The 19002-nt window shown below is 38.7% G+C and overlaps 1 protein-coding gene across 7 annotated transcripts in view; it reads left to right on the top strand.

Moving 5' to 3' along the window:
* Positions 1–15442, top strand: part of celsr1a (cadherin EGF LAG seven-pass G-type receptor 1a) — a 125252-nt gene extending 109810 nt beyond the window's left edge. For 3 of the 7 annotated variants that reach the window (XM_035957993.2, XM_035957991.2, XM_035957989.2), the window contains 11 exons: positions 4269–4443; positions 5924–6036; positions 6311–6390; positions 6476–6602; positions 6705–6830; positions 7783–7919; positions 11253–11353; positions 11448–11588; positions 11983–12246; positions 12330–12705; positions 13971–15442. In XM_035957993.2, coding sequence (XP_035813886.1) covers positions 4269–4443; positions 5924–6036; positions 6311–6390; positions 6476–6602; positions 6705–6830; positions 7783–7919; positions 11253–11353; positions 11448–11588; positions 11983–12246; positions 12330–12705; positions 13971–13998 — 1668 coding nt within the window. In that variant the 3' untranslated portion in view covers positions 13999–15442. Of the gene's footprint in view, positions 1–4268; positions 4444–5923; positions 6037–6310; positions 6391–6475; positions 6603–6704; positions 6831–7782; positions 7920–11252; positions 11354–11447; positions 11589–11982; positions 12247–12329; positions 12706–13937 lie in introns of all 7 variants that reach the window. The other 4 variants (XM_035957994.2, XM_035957992.2, XM_023291895.3 and 1 more) reach the window with 2 other exon arrangements.
* Positions 15443–19002: the final 3560 nt, after the last annotated feature.

Genomic DNA, 19002 nt, shown 5'->3' with positions numbered 1-19002 from the left:
GCTGCGACTGGTACTCGTCTCCAGCAGCAGGCCTCGGGGGCGGTAGGTCCTGGCAAAGGTTTCCCAAAACAACCTCGTAGCTTTTACTTGATAAATCTCTTGCAAGTCTCTGATACAGAAAACATCATTAATCTCATAATTGACAAGGAGTTCTGCTGCGTCTTTCTTTGAAAAGCTGAGACACCAAGGAAATACAAGAACAGATTTAAAGGAATAAGTCGCATTTTAATGGTATTAGCAGGTCGACGCCATTCTCATGTCTGTATTTAGCTTTAGCATGAAGCTAGCTTGGCATATCTGCAAACCCAACCTGGCTTAGTCAAAAAGTGCCACAATCCACCAACCAGCAGCTCTAAAGCTCATTAATTCCCATTTGTTTAAGCAGTATCAGCCTTTCTTAGCTGCCTGTCTGCCTTGAAAACAAAACCCATTCAAGGCGTCACCTCTGACTAGTCCGGCTAAACCAGATGTCTGCAGTCTTACGTAAAGACATCAAGAGATCGTCCCGGAACAACCGGTGGGTTGTACCCAGTTGTCAATCAGATGTACATGTTGGCTCTGGGAATCAAATTCAAGATGCATTTTCATGTGCTACTTTTTTTTCTTTATCGTTATTTACAACTAGTTTGCACCTCATCATTCACGGAGGTGAGAGCTGTCAAATCAGGTCGTAAATGTAACCTAGAATTAACAGCTGCCTGTCGATTAGAAGCTGCTGCACAGTTGGGTAAACCTGCTGTAAATCTCATACATGAACATTTTAAAGTATGACATGAGAAAAGACTAAAAATGAGGAATAAATCAAGCCGCAGTTTTGCTTTGGTGGAGTTTATTTTGACTGTTTTCCACCAATCAAAAGCTCCTTGCAGGTCTAAATTAGCTTGAGTTTGTGAACAACTGTACTAACCCTAAAAACCAGTACAGACACATACTAGTACAGTAGCAGGGTGGAAAGTTTAGATTAGATACAACTTCATTCTCTTTGCACAGAGTACAATGAAGGAAACCAATGTGTAAAAGTTCTTGTTGGTTGTATGAGATGTACACAAAACCACTCAGAGTGAACAGACTTCAAACAGCAATGCAAAAGAAACATAAGAGAAGAATAAAAATGTCGAAAAAATGGAGTCGCAGTTTTGCCCTCTGCTGATCTGAGTCTGCTTGAGTTTGTGACTGGTTTTCTTCTTTTTCCAACAGTACCAACAACCAACCACCCATACAGATACTAACTAGTATGGCAGGGCATGTAAATTGAGATTAGGTTAGGTTTGACTTTATTCCCAATGCACAGAGTACAAGTAACAAGGCAACAAAATGCAGTGAAGGACATCAATGTGCAAAAGTTATTTTCGGCTGTATGAGATGTATGCAAAACCATTCTGAGTGAACAGACTTGAAACAGAAATATGACTTGAGAGAAGCGTCCTTTCTGGACTTAATTTCAACTGTTTTTCACCAAATTTCCTTTGCTGATCTGAATCGGCTTGAGTATGTGACTGATTTTCTGCTCCTATTTCAACTACACTAACTTCAACAACCAGCACAGAGACATACTAGTATAACAGGATGTGTAAATTCGGATTAGACTAGATTAGATTCAATGTTATTGTAACTGTACAAATAAGAAGACAATGAAATGCAATGAATGAAACCAGTGTCCAAAAGTTGTGTATATGTGAGAGGTGTAAATTGGTCGTCAACCGAAACAAAAACATGGAGTTTGGATTTTTAATTTTAAAAAGTGTTAGTTTAATGAAATGAACAAAATAAAGTCTAACTGGATAAAGAAATCTCACTTATGTTGGGTTATACAAGGACAAAAATTAAAAACAGGTAGTAAGTTTTTGCCTCCTTCTTTCACTTTATTATTCCATTTCATAATCCTTTCAAAAACAACCAAGAATTGAGAAAGAACAAAATAGTCTTTGGGAGAAGTAGAAGTTTTTTCTTTTGATTGAATATCCACTGCAATATGCAAACATGTTCTGGGTGAACAGATTTGAAACAAAAACACAACAAAAGAGAAGAATAAAAATATAGAAAAAATGGAGCCACCTTTTTGTCTTTTTGGAATTCATTTCAACCTTTTCCCACCATTTAAATTCTCTCAGCTGATTTGAATCGGCTTGAGTTGGTGACTCTACCAACAACCTGTGCAGACACATGCTCATGTAAAAGGGCATGTAAATTTAGATGAGGTTAGGTTTAGCTTTCTTGTCATTGCACACACTACAAGTAAGAACACAACAAAATGCAGTGAAGGAAACCAGCATACAAGTGTTCTTGTCGCAAGACTGTTCTGCAAATCTGCAGATAACTACTAAATTGCAGAATTCGGAGACGCCGCGCCGCCATCTTGGTCTCACGGTTTCCGAGCGCCGGATAAATTATATGAGCTTTGACTTTTTCTCTTGTAAAAACCGTTCTGACTCAGTGTTTTGACTGGGAGGAGTGGGACTCGGCTGAGAACACGCTGCGTTATCTGCAGCTGAAGGTTTGTTAAGTGAAGAAGCCACATCTGCAGGTAGAGCTCTAAAATAACAGAAGAAAGAGAAAGTTGGACTTCATCGGTCTGAATGGAAGCTTGTTTGTGCATGTACACAAACAAGGAGTTTCCAGCGTGTTTGTGTGTGTGCGTTGTGTGTCTGAGCTGTGGAATGCTGTCAGTGTGTGCCTGAGGCCATCTGCCGCAATGATTTATAACCCTGTCAATGGAGTCTCTACTCTGTTTCTGTGGCTCTGATCTCCACTGCATCACTAAAATACACCATATCTCAAAGTGCCGGGACATTCCCTGACACACAGCATTCCTCTATTCCAGCAGCAGACATGGAAAAAGGGAGGAAAGCAGGTGAAGGAATGTGAGGACAGGTTGAATCACTACTGTATTACATAAATAGGTAAAGTGTGTCATGAAGAAGTTTGAGGTGTGTTACCTTCAGGGCTGCAAACAGGTGTTGTTTCTGTTATCAGCTAATCTGGCAATTACTTATTTCTGGAAAAATATTTTTATCTCTAGGTATTATTGGATACAGGCCACATTCGTAGATGAAAGCTATTTTATTTTCCAGCATTATAGCGGTGAACAATTATAATTATTTGGCAAGATATCATACACATCAGTGGGCGAGGTAGCTGAATGGATCATAATAAGAAAGTGAAACAAAATGGAAAAAAGTGCAAAAAAAGCAAATAAAGGTCGTTCTTTCTGCTTAAGGATGCAGGAGTCTACTGGGATTCAAGAGGTATAAAAAGTTCTTGAGAGTCTGGGACACCTTTCTTCAATTTCCCTAACTATGTATTTTACAACTGGAATTTAAAAGTATTTTCCAATTGCCTGTAGATGTTATCAGTCCTGGAACACAATGTTGCCACTTTTCTGTTTGTTTCTATACTTATCTATTATCTGCCCTTTATATAAACAGCCTGCAGTTCAGCTGAAAAGTCACTGCATTTTTGTCATGTGACTGTCGAACGCAGCTCAGTCACCCATGGCATCACGGTTGTGCTAAGGGACACAGAATTTTTTTGTTTTTTACAGGATCTCTTTAATGCGAACAGCGTATTTTTGGTGACATTTTAAATGAGACATGTAAAATATAGCAATGATATTAACCTCAGATTTGGTTGTCTTTCCGGACGTCACACATAATTAGCTCGAGCACTGTTGTTACATTGAATATCTGACAGTTATTTTCTGTTTTTACTGGTTTTGGCTCTAATAAATGTTGTAATTTTTTATGATAACATGCCTTCCAAATCCACCTGCAGTTTGTAGGGTTCAGATGAATAAACCAACTACACATTTGCAGGGTTTTGTCCATGTGCTTGTCTGCAAGCTAAAATAACAAAGACTTACTAGACAAATATGCATCTACTACTGTTGCAACATTAATATTCATTGCATTGCTTATCTAAAACTTGAGATGAAACCAAATACAGAGGCTCAGAATGATCGGAGTGCTTGGTTGATTCCTACATTTTCTACGCAACGTTAATTTTCTCAGATATATCTTTTTTACTTTCTCTTTAAAAAATTTCAATCACAATTTCCTGCAACTGAATTGTCCCAATTAAACAGCTGGAATCAGGCTTTTGGGGATAAATTATTCAACTGGATTGATTTAACGGCTACGTCAACTGTACTAGCTGTAGGCTGCATGGACAGAAAAATAGGTTTACTGGGTGTTCAGGTGATACTGTAAAAAGAGATCTCAAATCGTTTTCTCTCTTTTTTTTAACCATTCTTCTCTTATCTCTTCTTCCAGTTTGTGTGCACGGTCATCGCCATCCTCCTGCATTACTTCTACATGTGCACCTTCGCCTGGATGTTTGTTGAAGGGCTTCATATCTACCGCATGCTGACGGAGCTGAGGAACATCAACCACGGACACATGAGGTTCTACTACGCCATGGGCTGGGGCATCCCGGCTATTATCACCGGTAAGACTCAGAACTGAACACTCACAGAGGAGGCGGCGGGTTTATCAGAGCAGATTCATGCCGAGACTCGTCTCTTCTGACGAGATCCTCGTGAGAAGATTATTGAAAAAGGCAGCATAAAAAAGAGATATGACAAGAGACAGATACTGCTGTACACAATCTGTCAAAATAAGACAAAAACTTAAATATTATGCAAGAGGAAAAGAACCATCAGATTGCTGTGGAGAAGAGTCTTGCCAAGCCACATGAAGAATTTGTGGATTCATGTGTTTTTTATATCTAAAATTTCAACCATCTAATACACATATTAGTGGCACTTTTCCATGCCAGTCACTTTAATAACCGTTTGATGGTACAATAAAGTGACAGTGATGTAGTGGCAGGGCTTTATCAGTGTTAGATGCCAAGGTAGCTTATTGAATTAGACTTTTATATTGACATATAAATCTACTGAGTAAAACTTATAGAGAGCCAAAAATTATAAACAACATTGATAAATGATGAATGCTTATAGGATGATCCCTTTTCCCAAGTTGAGAATTTTTTGGGTTATTTTTTGCAGCATTGGTACATTTCTGTGCTTTTATTTTGAAATATGGAAACAACAATGATTCTACAAAGAAGGTGAATTGTGTATGATTGCCCAAAATGTTGAAACAACAGCCACTAGCACTGGAATTTTGCTCTACGGGACTTTAATGAACAAATCTAGGTCAGTCTATGTGTACAGCAGCTGACGTTTACAAACATTCATCTGCCACATTAATGCACATATGAAGTCAGTAATTCTTTTTTGATCATTTTTGAGTTGTAGTTCCATTAATGTAAATATTACAACTAATTTTTCATATTTTTGCAGCACCACATGACTGTACTTGAAGATAAATGAGGGAAACTCACAGAAATACAAGAAGAATTCAGTGAATGTGCAATAATTGTTAACTCATGATATTTAACCATCTAAACTCCAAGCAGTTGTTGGGCGTTTTTAGTCACGTTTTTACTCACTGTGGACTTTTTTTTCACTGTTGTAGCGAAAAGTGCCATTTGCTTTGCTGTTATTTGCAGAATCATGCTTTAGCAAAATGAGACCTGCAGAATATATGACTTTTTATGTCACGACTTTAAACTCAGTTTCGGTTACGTTTTATGCCACAGGTGAGTATTTTAAGGACTGTCAGAAAATTGACAATCAGACAATTCCTACAGTTTTTACAGTTTTTTGGCTAAGATAAATGGACAATTTTTGCCATTTTTTTCAAATATAATGTGCCTTTTAAACGTTCCAGTAGATACTGGGGTTCAGAGGGTTAATGCAGAGGTTGTCTAGTGAATGAAATCTGTATGTTTTGGGGAGGTTAGAGAGCTGGGAAAACAATCAAAGCAGAGCATAAAAAGAAGAAGAAGAAGCCATAACAAGTGAAAGAAGAACTACTCTGAAATCTAAAGCTTTGTATGTGTTTTGTCTGTGTGTGTGCAGGTTTGGCAGTCGGCCTCGATCCTCAGGGTTATGGAAACCCAGACTTCTGCTGGCTTTCTGTCCACGACACCCTCATCTGGAGCTTCATAGGACCCATCTTTGTAGTCGTCCTGGTATGTGGTTTAATGCCTCCTCGTTTACCGCTGTCTAACCTGACCTTTAATGAAATCACTGGAAGATTTATTAATGTTGCCTGCAGTAATTTTCACCTGGAACACGGCAGAGATTTATTTGAAATGTGATATTATGTGAAATGCATTGAAAGGCAGTTGTGTGACTAACCAATCACAGCCTTTAGTGAGACAAAAGAAAGTTTTTTGACTATGCGGCAATGAAAAAGGACATAAAATTCTAAATAAAATTAACTTTCTCTATGGTGTTTTAAAGGTGAACTTCGTCATCTTCATTCTGGCTGCTAAGGCCTCCTGTGGTCGCAGGCAGAAGGCTGTAGAGAAATCAGGAGCCATGTAAGTTTCATATTCACATTAACTATCACACAAACACTCTAAAAACATAAAATATTTAATGTTCTGTGTGTGTTTCTTACCTCAGTCCTGCCCTACGTATGGCCTTCGTCCTCCTGCTCCTCATCGGTGCCACCTGGCTACTCGGTCTGTGGGCGGTCAACAGCGATGTGATGATCTTCCACTACCTGTTCGCTGGATTCTGCTGTTTACAGGTAACACTGTTGTTTAACCTCGGCAATCCATACACTCTTGGACGTTTTACATGCATGAATTTGGGTTTACCCTTTCTCTTCTCTCTTTTGCTTTCTTCACAGGGAATCTTCATTTTCTTCTTCTACATAATCTTAAACAAAGAGGTGAGGAAAAACCTCAAGAACGTCTTCATGGGAAAGAAGAGCGTCCCGGACGAATCCAGCACCACGAGAGCCTCCTTGCTCACCGTAAGTGGAAAGATAAACAGTTCTTTTAACATTTCTGGAGGATTTTTATCAAATTATACCATGTCATGTCTCAGTTGTTCATTGCTTTCTTTTTAGCCTTCTGAACGCAGCTTTTCATTTGCTGATGTCACATTTTTACTCACTGTGGGTGCATTTTTCACTGCATTCTAAAGTGCTACACCTCTATGGAAACAGATAGAGAACTCAAACATGCCTTTTCTGCAGTGTAATGAAGTTATAATGCCATAAATCATTTTTAAAAAGATGAAATTCTTTGATTATTCATTATGCAAAAATTGAAAAACCCTGGAATTATCCTGTGCAACATTTCTGTGCCCAAAGGTGGTAACAACACTTAAAATTACATGCTGGCTCTATGTTCTATAGGTATTTTACTATTTGCATTTTTAATTTGTTTCCATACTATTTGCTCTGTGTATACACAGCCTGCAGTTCAGCAGAGTTCGGCCGATAAATGCCTGAATTTTTGTCACGTGACTGTTAGTCGTAGCTGAGTCAGTAATAGCTTCATGGTTACACTAAGATGCGCAGAATTTTTTGTATTTAACAGAATCTGTTTATCGCAAACTGTTTCTTTTTGGTGAATTTTTGTTCGAGACATATAGAATATACTGATTTTGAACTGTTATGATTTTAAGCTTGGATTTGATGAGGCTTCCCAATTAAACACACTCATACAGTTTAAAATCGTAGAATTTTCTCTGTTTTTACAGATTCTGGCTCGAACAAATGGTATAATTTTGGCCATTTTCAAACCCACTGATGGGTTTTTGGGGTTCAGGGGGTTAAAATATGTTTCTTGACCTCATTATCTGCAATTTTAAATATAATCTCTGTCATAACATTTTTGTTGGCTGCGTAAAAACTGAGTTACATTTGTTTATGATTTTCTGTCTGACCCTTCCACTCCTTTTTCCCCTTTTATCCTCAGCGCTCTCTCAACTGCAACAACACCTACACTGAGGAGGGTCCGCTGTACCGCTCCGGCATCGGCGAGTCCACCGTGTCCCTGGACAGTACGCTCAGGTCAGCCAAGAGCCGCAGCAGCTACCTGGCTTATACACTCAGGTACAACACGCTCACTGACCGCATGGCTGCTTCTGCTGCACTGCTGCATGATGACTGAGTGTTTGTGTGGACATCTCTATTCAAATTTCTTCCTGTGTACCCTGTTCTGCATGTTGACTGTTTCAAAGTCTCACGCTTGCTAACACTCCCAAAGTCCCTATTTTATAGGCACACTTTACAATTTTGCACACACTCTGTCTTCCTGCCCTTGTTCTCTAGTCTATTCACTGAATTTCTCTATATTTGGAGGGTGTTTCTGTCATTTCTCCCGTCATTGTAAAGTATTTATGCTTGCTTGAAAGACCATACTGAAATTTGCCAGTGCATGGCCTGGTTGCAAAAAAACCCAATACACACATATAGGAAAAGACATATCATCTTTTACTGAAAACCATAAAGTGAATAAAGCACAGTAGTGACGATATTCACCCACAATATTCATATACACTGTTGTTTTGTTTTGTTCTGTGTTGTGTGCAGTGATTAAACTGATAATTCTGTTTATGTGAGGTTTGATCTGGTACATGATTTGCAGAATTGTCTTCTCATCGTGCTAAAGAAATTAATTTTTTCATGTTTTTCATTTTTAAAAGTGAAAAAAATTATGTTAACACACCTGAGTTATTTAGTGATATGTGATATATTCAAAGCACTAGAACAGACAGATAACTAGTAACTACAGTTTCAGCAAAAACTGAACATTATAATATTTGTGAAGGTGGAATTTTCAGCATAATTGCATTAAAATGCATTAATTCTAGCAAAATTCCTGCAAAAACTTGCTAATTTAGTTTTATCTTGGCATACCTAATTGGTATCTCGCTGTGTCTGTCAAAATCTTGCAGTATTTAAAACACTGTTTTTTAAAGATTTGTTATAAACTTTGGCAAAAAAGGAGACAAAGGTTGAATAAATATACTACAGAAACTAAAGTCTTCGGTATTCAGAATTAGTGCATATAGCATTTTGTCCACTGACTAATGCTAGCTCTTTAGCTCATGAAATATTACAACTGCATTGTGTGATAAAAGTGAGAAAATGTACATTTATGTAATTAAATGATAACATGCTAAAGATTGAAATCACTGGACAGAGACAATTGCTATTTTGCGATGTTTTTAAACTTCCTGAAGGTACAATTTATTGCTGAATTACTGCATTAGTTTCGGCTAGGAACTAGCAAAAATAACTTTAGCTTGGGGTAGTTACTTGGTGTCTTTCTTTGAAAATCTTCCAGTGTGAAAAATAGATTTTTTCCATGATGTTTTATGAAATTATGGGTAATTTTAATTTAAAAAAATGCCAACTAGTTTAAAATTGTTAAAATTGTTTTCACTTCTAAATATAAATCTAACATATATACCTATATATTTAAAGAATATCAGGTAATATGTCAATATTATTATTTTGTATCCTCTTATAATTGAAAAATATTGATCCAAAAGTCCAGTGTCAAATCTGAAATTTAGCTTGGTATACACCTTGTTAAAAGGAATTTTGTTTTTAGCTAATGTAAGTTCAGCTATATGCACCTAATAAAATAGCAGCTAAGTCTATGTGCCACTGTCCTGCAGTGTGGAAAATAGTTTTTAGTCATAGGAAGGTTAATAAAACTTGCTAAAGATACTGTAATCCTGATATTTAGCGTTTTGTTCCATTCTAACACTGGACTGTTAGCAACAGCTTCTCTCAGTCATTGTCTACTAGCAGATAAATTTAATATAATTTCATGCAAAATATTGAATACTGCAGTGGAACATGTGTGTTCCTGGTTAAAAATTGACATTTTCAGATAAATCCTTCCCAGAACTTTTTTTTTTTTTAAATCTCAGGTTAATGTCAGCTGTGTGTCTTGTTCAGCCGTGTGTTTTCAGTGTATCACAGACATGTTTTCATTGCAGTGGAGTGATGTTACATATACCTGGTGTTTTACAGAGCACTTTTACAGAAATGAAGTTAGATCTGACTGTACGCCTCGGCTCGTAAAACTGTCATCTGGGTAATACAAGCCGAAGCAAGGGTCAATGAGAGCAAAAACGCCGAGGGGAGGAGAGACGTGGCGTGCTGCCTGAACGAGAGGCAAAGAAAGACATAGATAAGAGTTAGGTGAAGGAAAAGAGAGAGCAGGACAAAGGAGGGAAAGGCAGATTGGATTGTACCTGTGGAGGTGGGAATACCTGCAGACTTGTTGTTCCCTGCAGCTGCTGGCAGCTGCTTCCAGACGCTCCTCTTAGATCAGCCTTCCGACAGGTCAGAGTCTCCAGCAGCATTTTTGCCCTCCAGCACAACTTCTCAATCCAATCTGGAATAAACGATGGCAGGTAGAGGGACAGGAGAGGAGAAAAATGACTGAGAACTTCATCCACTTATCATTTGGTAATTATGGTCCATCAGATAAGAGAAGGTGATTATAAAAGGTAAAAGCTGCTATGGTATGTGCACCTTCAGTTTTTGCTTGAAGTATTTAACCATTAATAGATCAAAGCAGACAAAGATCCAGGTTTCACCCTGTGGACTACATATCGTATTTAAAACTTCACCAAAAATAAACAGTTTTTAAGGACCAGATTCTGTAAAAAAAAACTACAAATTCTGGGCTCTTTGTTGCACCTGGAAAACCATTAGTGGCTCAGCTGCAACCAACAGTCACAAGACAAAAATTCAGGGACTTTTTGGCTCAACTACAGGTTTGTTTACACAAAGCAGATAGGACACAAGTATGGAAACAAATTAAAAATCTAAGTTGTAAAATATCTAAAGTATGTAGATTGACAGTTTTTTTCCAGTATTGCTAACACTTTTGGGCAAATTTTCCTGTTTTTGTAAAATCAATAATCAAAGAAATTTTACTTCTGGCATCTTGAATTAGTTTTACAGCACAAGAGACATTTGTGAGTTCTCTCTACTCTTAGTTCTGATTCTGCTGTTTCCATAGAGGTACAGAACTTTATAGATTGTGGTGAAAAATGAGTCCACAGTGAACAAAAAACACCCAGAAACTGCTTGGATCACAGAGTTAACAATGAATTACTCTGCATATATCCGTCAGTGGCCATCAAGCAGGCGTTTTATTGACTCTAACCTGACCCAAACACACCTAAACCACCATTTCACAACTTGCTTTGTCTTTGTTGAAGCAGTCAACAGGAGCAGATGTTTTATGAGGGATGTCTGGTGTTTCAGCTGTTGAACATTAGTTGTCTAAAACCACGAGTTGGGGCTTGAAGCGATGCTGTGCTTCCCCTCTAAATCCCCACCTCTCCTTTTCCACTCCCATTTCTCTCTCTTGCCTTCCTGTCCTGCTCTTCCTTTCTCCCATCTTCGTCATTTAAGGGAGGAGTCTGGTCAGAAGCCCAGCGTGTCTTCAGGAACAGCTAAAGGACACACCGATCTGGATGGACCTCTGTTCCACAGGAACGGCACCAAAGGAGATGGTCAGTTTTTTATTTGCATGCATGTGATTATGCATATCTCTGTACTGTATTATTGGAGGTAACCAGTTTATATCCTCCCTCTTGTCAACATCAGACTCTGACTCAGACAGTGAGCTGTCAGTTGATGAGCACAGCTCTTCCTACGCCTCCTCCCACTCCTCCGACAGCGAGGATGATGACATAGATGTCAAGCCAAAGTGGAACAATGAGAGGCCTCTTCACAGCACCCCGAAAGGTATATATCTGGTCCTGTTGTGGATGGACAGAACGTCTAGGGTACCATCTTCACCACGATTAGCAGTTTGGATCCCAGTAATAAATTCACCAAAGGGCACATGTTTGTTTAATCATTAGTTTTGGCTAAGTGTTGCAAAATTGAATAAATTTTTTGCAAATTTGGTTTTAGCTCGGAATAGTTAATTGATATCTGACTATCTATCTGTCAGAGTCCTAAAGTACTGAAAGCATTTTTTAAAAGACTTGTTATGAAATTATAAGGAAATTTAACTGGAATGTCAATAAAGGAAGTTAAGCAAATATACTACAATAACTACAGTCCTGTATTCATATTTAGCATTACCAAACGGAAATAGAATAAAGCGAGTTTTGTGTCCTTGTCCTCTTACCAGGTGATTCAGTGGCCAATCATGTGAAGCCTTACTGGCCAACGGAGGCCACCACAGCCAGTGACAGCGAGGATCCAGGCGGGGCGGAGAGGCTGAGGGTGGAGACCAAAGTGAATGTGGAGCTTCACCCAGAGAATAAACTGAACCATGTTGGTGAAAGAGAGAGGGAGGCTCTGCAGGAAGGAGACAGACAGACGCCCAGCAACGCTAAAGACTCAGCACCAGCCGGTCAACCCAACAGCAACCACCAACCAGAGCAGAGGAAAGGTGAGGGAGCAGAATCTTATTTCAAATGGAGCTGAATTAATTCAATCTGAAGTTTTCTGACACGAATGTCTCGTCCTACTCAGGTATCTTGAAGAACAAGATCAGCTACCCTCCTCCGCTCACCGACAAGAACATGAAGAACCGTCTGAGGGAGAAGCTCAGCGACTACAACTCCCCGACCATCACCTCGCCTCCTCCCAACAACAACAACACCTCCTCCCCGCCTCCCTCCTCCGTCAACATTATGGCGCCTTCGTCGCGAACACCTTCGCTGGCCTCCAACGAAGGCAGCCGAGTCGGAAACCACGACGGCAGCTCCATCATCAAGCCGCCCATCGCACCGAGGCCTCAGATCCCCACCAGGCCGCCGCCGGCTGGAATCTACCGGGAAACCAACGGGGGAGTTGCCATGCACTTGAAGTCAGGGACGGTCAATGGAGGCAACGAGTCTGATTCAGAGTAAGAGAAGAAAGTCAGCATGTACCGTTGATAACTCTAATAACAACAACGCTCATATTTAATTGTGTAACTTAACCCTCTGAACCCCAAAACCCACTGGCGGCTTTGAAAAGCACATTGTCTTTAACGAAAATAGCAAAAATTAGACCATTTACCTGAGCCAGAGACTGAAAACACAGAAAGAATCATCTGATTTTCAAATTTCTAATGGTCCTTGAGCAACTCATCTGTAAACTGTAGTTAACCAAATATAAGCTACTCAAAATTACTTTATTTCATTTAAAAATTTGCCCAAAATAAAATCTTTCCTCTAACTAGATTCTGTAAAACACAAAAAATTCTTCCTTCGTTGTCCAAGCTGGGAAGCTATTAGTGACCTGGCTGCGAGCAACAGTCAAGTAGCAAAAATTCAGGGAATTTTTAGCTGAACTAGATTGAACTGCAGGCTGTGTGTAGACAGAGCAGTGAAATGTAGAACAACTACAAAATACAAGGAGTAAAATATTACATAATGCAATATGTGGAACCACTATGTTTTCTTTTCCAGCGCTAGTAACACGTGTGCATGTGGAGTTTATTTATTCATTTATTTTGTAAAATATAATGGCAAGGAAATTTAACTGGATTTTAATTTTTTGCTGTTTATGTCCATATAAAATTGTTATACTGCACAAACCACATTTTTGAGGTCTCTCTACTTCTAGCTATGGTTGTGCTGTTTCCATAGATGTACAAGACGTAATATTGCAGTAAAAATTGAGCAAAATGGGAGCAGAAATGCCCAGACACTTCTTGGGGTTCAGAGGTTTAAAAAAGGATTCAAAATCAGTTTGATAGTGATTTTGAAGTTACAAAAAAAATGTTTAAGCCAAATGACAAACAACAGTTGGCCATAGTCCAAACTGATGCTACACTGCATGTACCGTAACACAATCCATAACTAAAGGAATAGTTTGACATCTTGGAATATACACGTTTTGGTTTTCTTGCTTAATGTACATTGAGAGATGACAGTAATAACAATGTTATTATTCTGTTCTTGGTTGAAACCACATATTCATATTTCCCAAAATGTCAACTATTTCTTTAACTACAGCATGAAATAACATGACTATCCTGCCTTAAAGCTGCACGATGACTCCCTGCACCCCTGCACTAATGTTTTACCTCGCATGTCCTTCCTTTCTCCCTCCCTGCATCTCCTCCTTCCTTCCTTTCCCCTCCTTTAACAGCGGCAGTAACGAGACTTCCATCTGACCTGTTAGGATAACCCAGACCAGCCTGCCCTTGTGAGAGGAGGAGCCCAACAGCCTGCTGGGAAAAGAGAAGGAAAGCCAAGAGTGGAGGAGTAAAATGAAAAGAACGATGGACAGAGGGGGTGCTGAAGATTGGGTGGAATCTCTTCACCGGATCTGTCCATCCAACCCTCCTCTCATGTTTCATCTCTTCAGAGAGAGCAGTATTAATTGCAGACTTTAGGACTGCCTGAGATGAGAAAAAAGGCAGAGATTATGGAAAGATGTGAGAAATAATAAAGGGAATGCTGTGTTGGACTGTACCAAGAAATGACACAGTGGAGCCACGTGTGCCAAAACCACTACAGGAGATGTGGAAGACGAAGAACGCCCCCAGAATGCATTGCAAGTCATGAAATGATGCTCCTGTGGTGGCTATGAGGAGCCTGTGGAGGTGAAGTTAGAGGACAGGCAGATGGACAATCACTGAACCTACACAAGCTGGTACAGTTTCATTTGTAGTCCAAAAGGATTTCAAGGTCTACAAGTCCCACGAGCCGACAGACACAGCCTGTTCTCAGTGACTTTTGAACTCTGGACAGCACCAAGTGCTCTTTTCTGATTTTTTTTAACTTTTTAAACTCAAACGAAGGCTCCCGCAGTCGCTCAGTGCAGTGTATTTAGAGTGTAATTAATATGTAGATAATTTTAAAGGCGAATAAGAAAAATGATCTATTTTGTATTTCAGTTGTCACAAAGGACGTGTTTCTACACTAAAAATAATTCACCTGGGAGCACAGTTGTGAAAATCACTTCATACGCTGGTTTAACAGAGAACACTGGTGTGTTTGTCTTCGTCCAGGGCCGAGGCCGTACAACTTTCACACTCTAAATCTGTTGCAGTTGTGTGTGACTGCACGTTCACATGGGGCCTAAATGAACACTGATGTTGTGGAATGGAGGGGAATTTCCTCTCTGTTTTCCAGTTCGAGCACTATGAACCTGAAGCCTTCTTAGAGAGTGTCCGTCTTCCCCATTTGTTGCTGCAACACACACCAAAGTCACGGTAAATAAGCAGATTAGTGTTGAGGTCAGTTCAGTTTAACTCCGTTTTTTTTCTCAAATTCTTAACATGTTTTGATCTTGTTTCAGCATAATGGATGGACAATTAATATAAATTAAATGGGTTTTTTATTGTAAATTTCTAAATCTGAGTTAAAAGTCAAAATGACACCAACTCTAATGTATCTTGCAGCTTGTATACGGAAACTCAAAATGTTTACCACTCACGGAATGCCTTTGTACCTTCCATACTGTTCACCCCCAGTGTTCTGCCCTCATGTAATCAATGTTGATAAATGTCCTTGTTTTTTTTTGTATGATCCGAGACACTGGAAATGTTTTGTAACATAATGTATATTTATTTTTTATGGTTTTAAGACACTGGAAAGAAAAAAAATGATTGTGACTGTAAAATTAAAAATGACATGATGAATTTTTAACCGTTGTTTGTGTTTACATGCCTTGAGGCTGCTCAGAAAACATCGGGTAACATCAACTTTATGGAAACTAACACATAGTGAGTGATAGAAATTATTATTCACTCACTTAAAAGTTTTACACTAGTTTGATGGTCCTAAATCCTCATGCTGCTTTAGGGATCTCTGCCCTTTTCATTGGTGATTTTTCTTTTTTGGACAATTTTGGATGTGTTAATATGGCATACATATTGGCAATGGAGATTTTTAAATCTCAATATCTGTATATATGCATTTATACATGCGTATATATATCAATAATACATTGTGCACACAAAAATTTGTACTCAGGACCTTGTAGACAAAAACATCATAATTGATACCTACTGAAACTTTTTTTTATCAGCAAGAGGATTCCTGGCTTTGAAACTAGTAATTTTTATTATTTTCTAACAAACTGGGTCATTTTTTCATATTTGGACTATGGAGCAAATACATATTTTATTGTATTGTATATTGTTTTTCTATTATAGAGCATTACAAAAAAATTATTTTAGCATTTAATATATTGAAAATCTTTAATGTTTAAATGTTTTTTCATAAAAATCTCCAGTTGCATCATTTAAACAAACTACAAACTGGGATTTAAAGGGTAGAGCACACAGAAGATTTAGAGATATAAAAAATATAAAGGCACAATTAAGTACATAATGCATATACTAAAGCTAAAAGCTGTAGATGAATACATCGGAATCAACATTTGGCAAAAAAAATTAAACCACAATTCTCAAAAAGTAGTTGTTACATGTAATATTTTAAAGTCTGCTAAAAAGGCTGCTGAGGGCAATAATCATGAATATTTTACAGGTGGAAGTATGCAGATAAAGAATACTGTAAAAAGCTGAAGTAACAGGTAAATAAAAGGTCCAATAATTCCATCACAGATGACTGAATTCAAAAGGAGGTTCACCCTGAAGGACTGTGTATGCAGCAGACATCATGTCCATACAAGGTGATGTATTAGAGGAGGAAACGCTGTACCTCCATCTGTGTTACTGTGTACACACTGGCGTCCCACTACCAGTGTGAAACACAATGGACAGTTCAATCAGCAGAGACATTCTAAGTTGGTCTTCAAAGGGGATTTTTCAGGCAACATGTTAATTTCACAAAGTAGAATGTTATAATATAACTACTTGTGTACTTTTATAACCAGCTTCTGACCTTTTTTTTTTTTTTATCAAACTGCTCCTCCATCTTGGTGTGCGGCGTGAAAATTACACTGCAATACAATTGGCTACAGCTGCCAGCTAGGCTAGGATAATTAGCATAGCCTAGCATAAAGCCAGGAAGTACAAGAAATCTAATTAGCTTAGCCGAGCATAAAGCCAGGAAATACAAGGAAGCTAATTAGCTTAGCCGAGCATAAAGCCAGGAAATACAAGGAAGCTAATTAGCTTAGCCTAGCATAAAGCCAGGAAATACAAGGAAGCTAATTAGGTTAGCCTAGCATAAAGCCAGGAAATACATGGAAGCTAATAAGCTTAGCCTAGCATGAAGGCAGGAAACACAAGGAAGCTAATTAGCTTAGCCTAGCATAAAGTTAGGAAATACAAGGAAGCTAATTAGCTTAGCCTAGCATAAAGCCAGGAAATACAAGGAAGCTAATTAGCTTAGCCTAGCATAAAGCCAGAAAGTACAAGGAAACTAATTAGCATAGCCTAGCATAAAGTCAGGAAATACAAGGAAGCTAATTAGCTTAGCCTAGCATAAAGTTAGAAAATACAAGGACGCTAATTAGCTTAGCCGAGCATAAAGCCAGAAAATACAAGGAAGCTAATTAGCTTAGCCTAACATAAAGCCAGGAAATACAAGGAAGCTAATAAGCTTAGCCTAGCATAAAGCCAGGAAACACATGAAAGCTAATAAGCTTAGCCTAGCATGACGGTAGGAAACACAAGGAAGCTAATTAGCTTAGCCTAGCATAAAGTCAGGAAATACATGGAAGCTAATAAGCTTAGCCTAACATAAAGTCAGGAAATACATGAAAGCTAATTAGCTTAGCCTAGCATAAAGTCAGGAAATACAAGGAAGCTAATTAGCTTAGCCTAGCATAAAGTTAGGAAATACAAGGAAGCTAATTAGCTTAGCCTAGCATAAAGCCAGGAAATACAAGGAAGCTAATTAGCTTAGCCTAGCATAAAGCCAGGAAATACATGGAAGCTAATAAGCTTAGCCTAGCATGAAGGCAGGAAACACAAGGTAACAGTTTGTCGAGCGGGCAGGTGAGACTTCAGGAAATGAAGAAATATTATCCAGACACTGTAAAATGGCAAGTTGTCACTACTATAATTTAGTTTTTAACAAATTAAATAAACAAGCTGTAACATATTAAAGAGTAAGCTTGAAAGGAGTCCAAACAGCTGTCGTATTCTGTTTATTTTCTTTAAGCTAGGCTAAACTAACTAGCTGTTGCGTCATGTTTACCATACAGACCTGAGAACTGTATCAAACTTCTCATGTAAATTTTAGTTTTTCTTGAAAATGTTTTGTTACTTGACTTAAATTTGTTTATATCAATATAATGTATCAAAGAAATGATCCATTAAATGTGAAAAATGTTAACATTTCACTGCACAAGTTCTTCTCAAACTGCTGTTTGAAGCTGCTTTGTTGTTTTTGATAAATGACATTCAATGCGAGGCCTTGCACTAAACCTTCTCCACATTATTTACATTTTTTCCACAGCTCGGTCCACTTGAAGACCTGGCACTTTGCTCTGGTATTCCAAGGTAAGCCGGCTCCATCCAGCCCCTGTTTGTAGGAATTTGTCTTGAGGCATATGTACCAGATTAGTGGATCAAAGAACAGAATCAAACAGCACCGTGGATGATCCATTTGGTTGAACTGAAATGAAGACATCAGTGATTTATAACTGCAAGGTCTATTTTCCGTCCATGTCTTAGTTCAGGTAATCCAGGTGGATTTGGATATTTTGGAGGGTCAGATGTTGTGTCAGGGCCTGGAAATGACAACAGTGCCAAGTCTGTGACAAAAACACATACAGGTGCTGCTGCTGGGTCTTGCCAAATAAATTATTGTGAGCGGGCCGAGTGGAAGGTAAGACGGCAGCGTCAGGTTTCACAAGCCTATTGGGTGGTTAGTTGTCATGCCAACTCAAGCCAGTCCTACCCTCAGGTGACAAAGATCAAATAAGGAACCTGTCAAAATATGGTTTGTTGTGGGATAAGTTGTTGCAGTCGTGAAACCACTTCAGCTGCACCTATAGTCTATATTGCTATATCATTTTTATTATATTACACCACATTAATTTCCATTTCAGCTATTATTCTGTCAAAACAGGTATCATTTTGTCAGGCGGCCTATAATTCACTTTGGAGCTTCAACTTGAAACCTGAGGAGTTGAGTTCTGGTCTCTACCAGCGACCCCTTGCCCTCCTCTTTATCTCTGTCCCATCGCAGGCAGGCAAACTAAATAATTCAGACTCATGAGAGCCACAGTTGGCATCCTGAAGGAACTAGTACCTGCAGACAGGAGGAGAGTGGATGACTGGTACAACTGC

This window comes from Amphiprion ocellaris, chromosome 21 (genome assembly GCF_022539595.1).
Source record: "Amphiprion ocellaris isolate individual 3 ecotype Okinawa chromosome 21, ASM2253959v1, whole genome shotgun sequence".
In the NCBI taxonomy this organism is placed as follows: domain Eukaryota; kingdom Metazoa; phylum Chordata; class Actinopteri; family Pomacentridae; genus Amphiprion; species Amphiprion ocellaris.
Note: the sequence above shows the minus strand (reverse complement) of the source record. Positions and strands in the feature narration are given on the sequence as shown.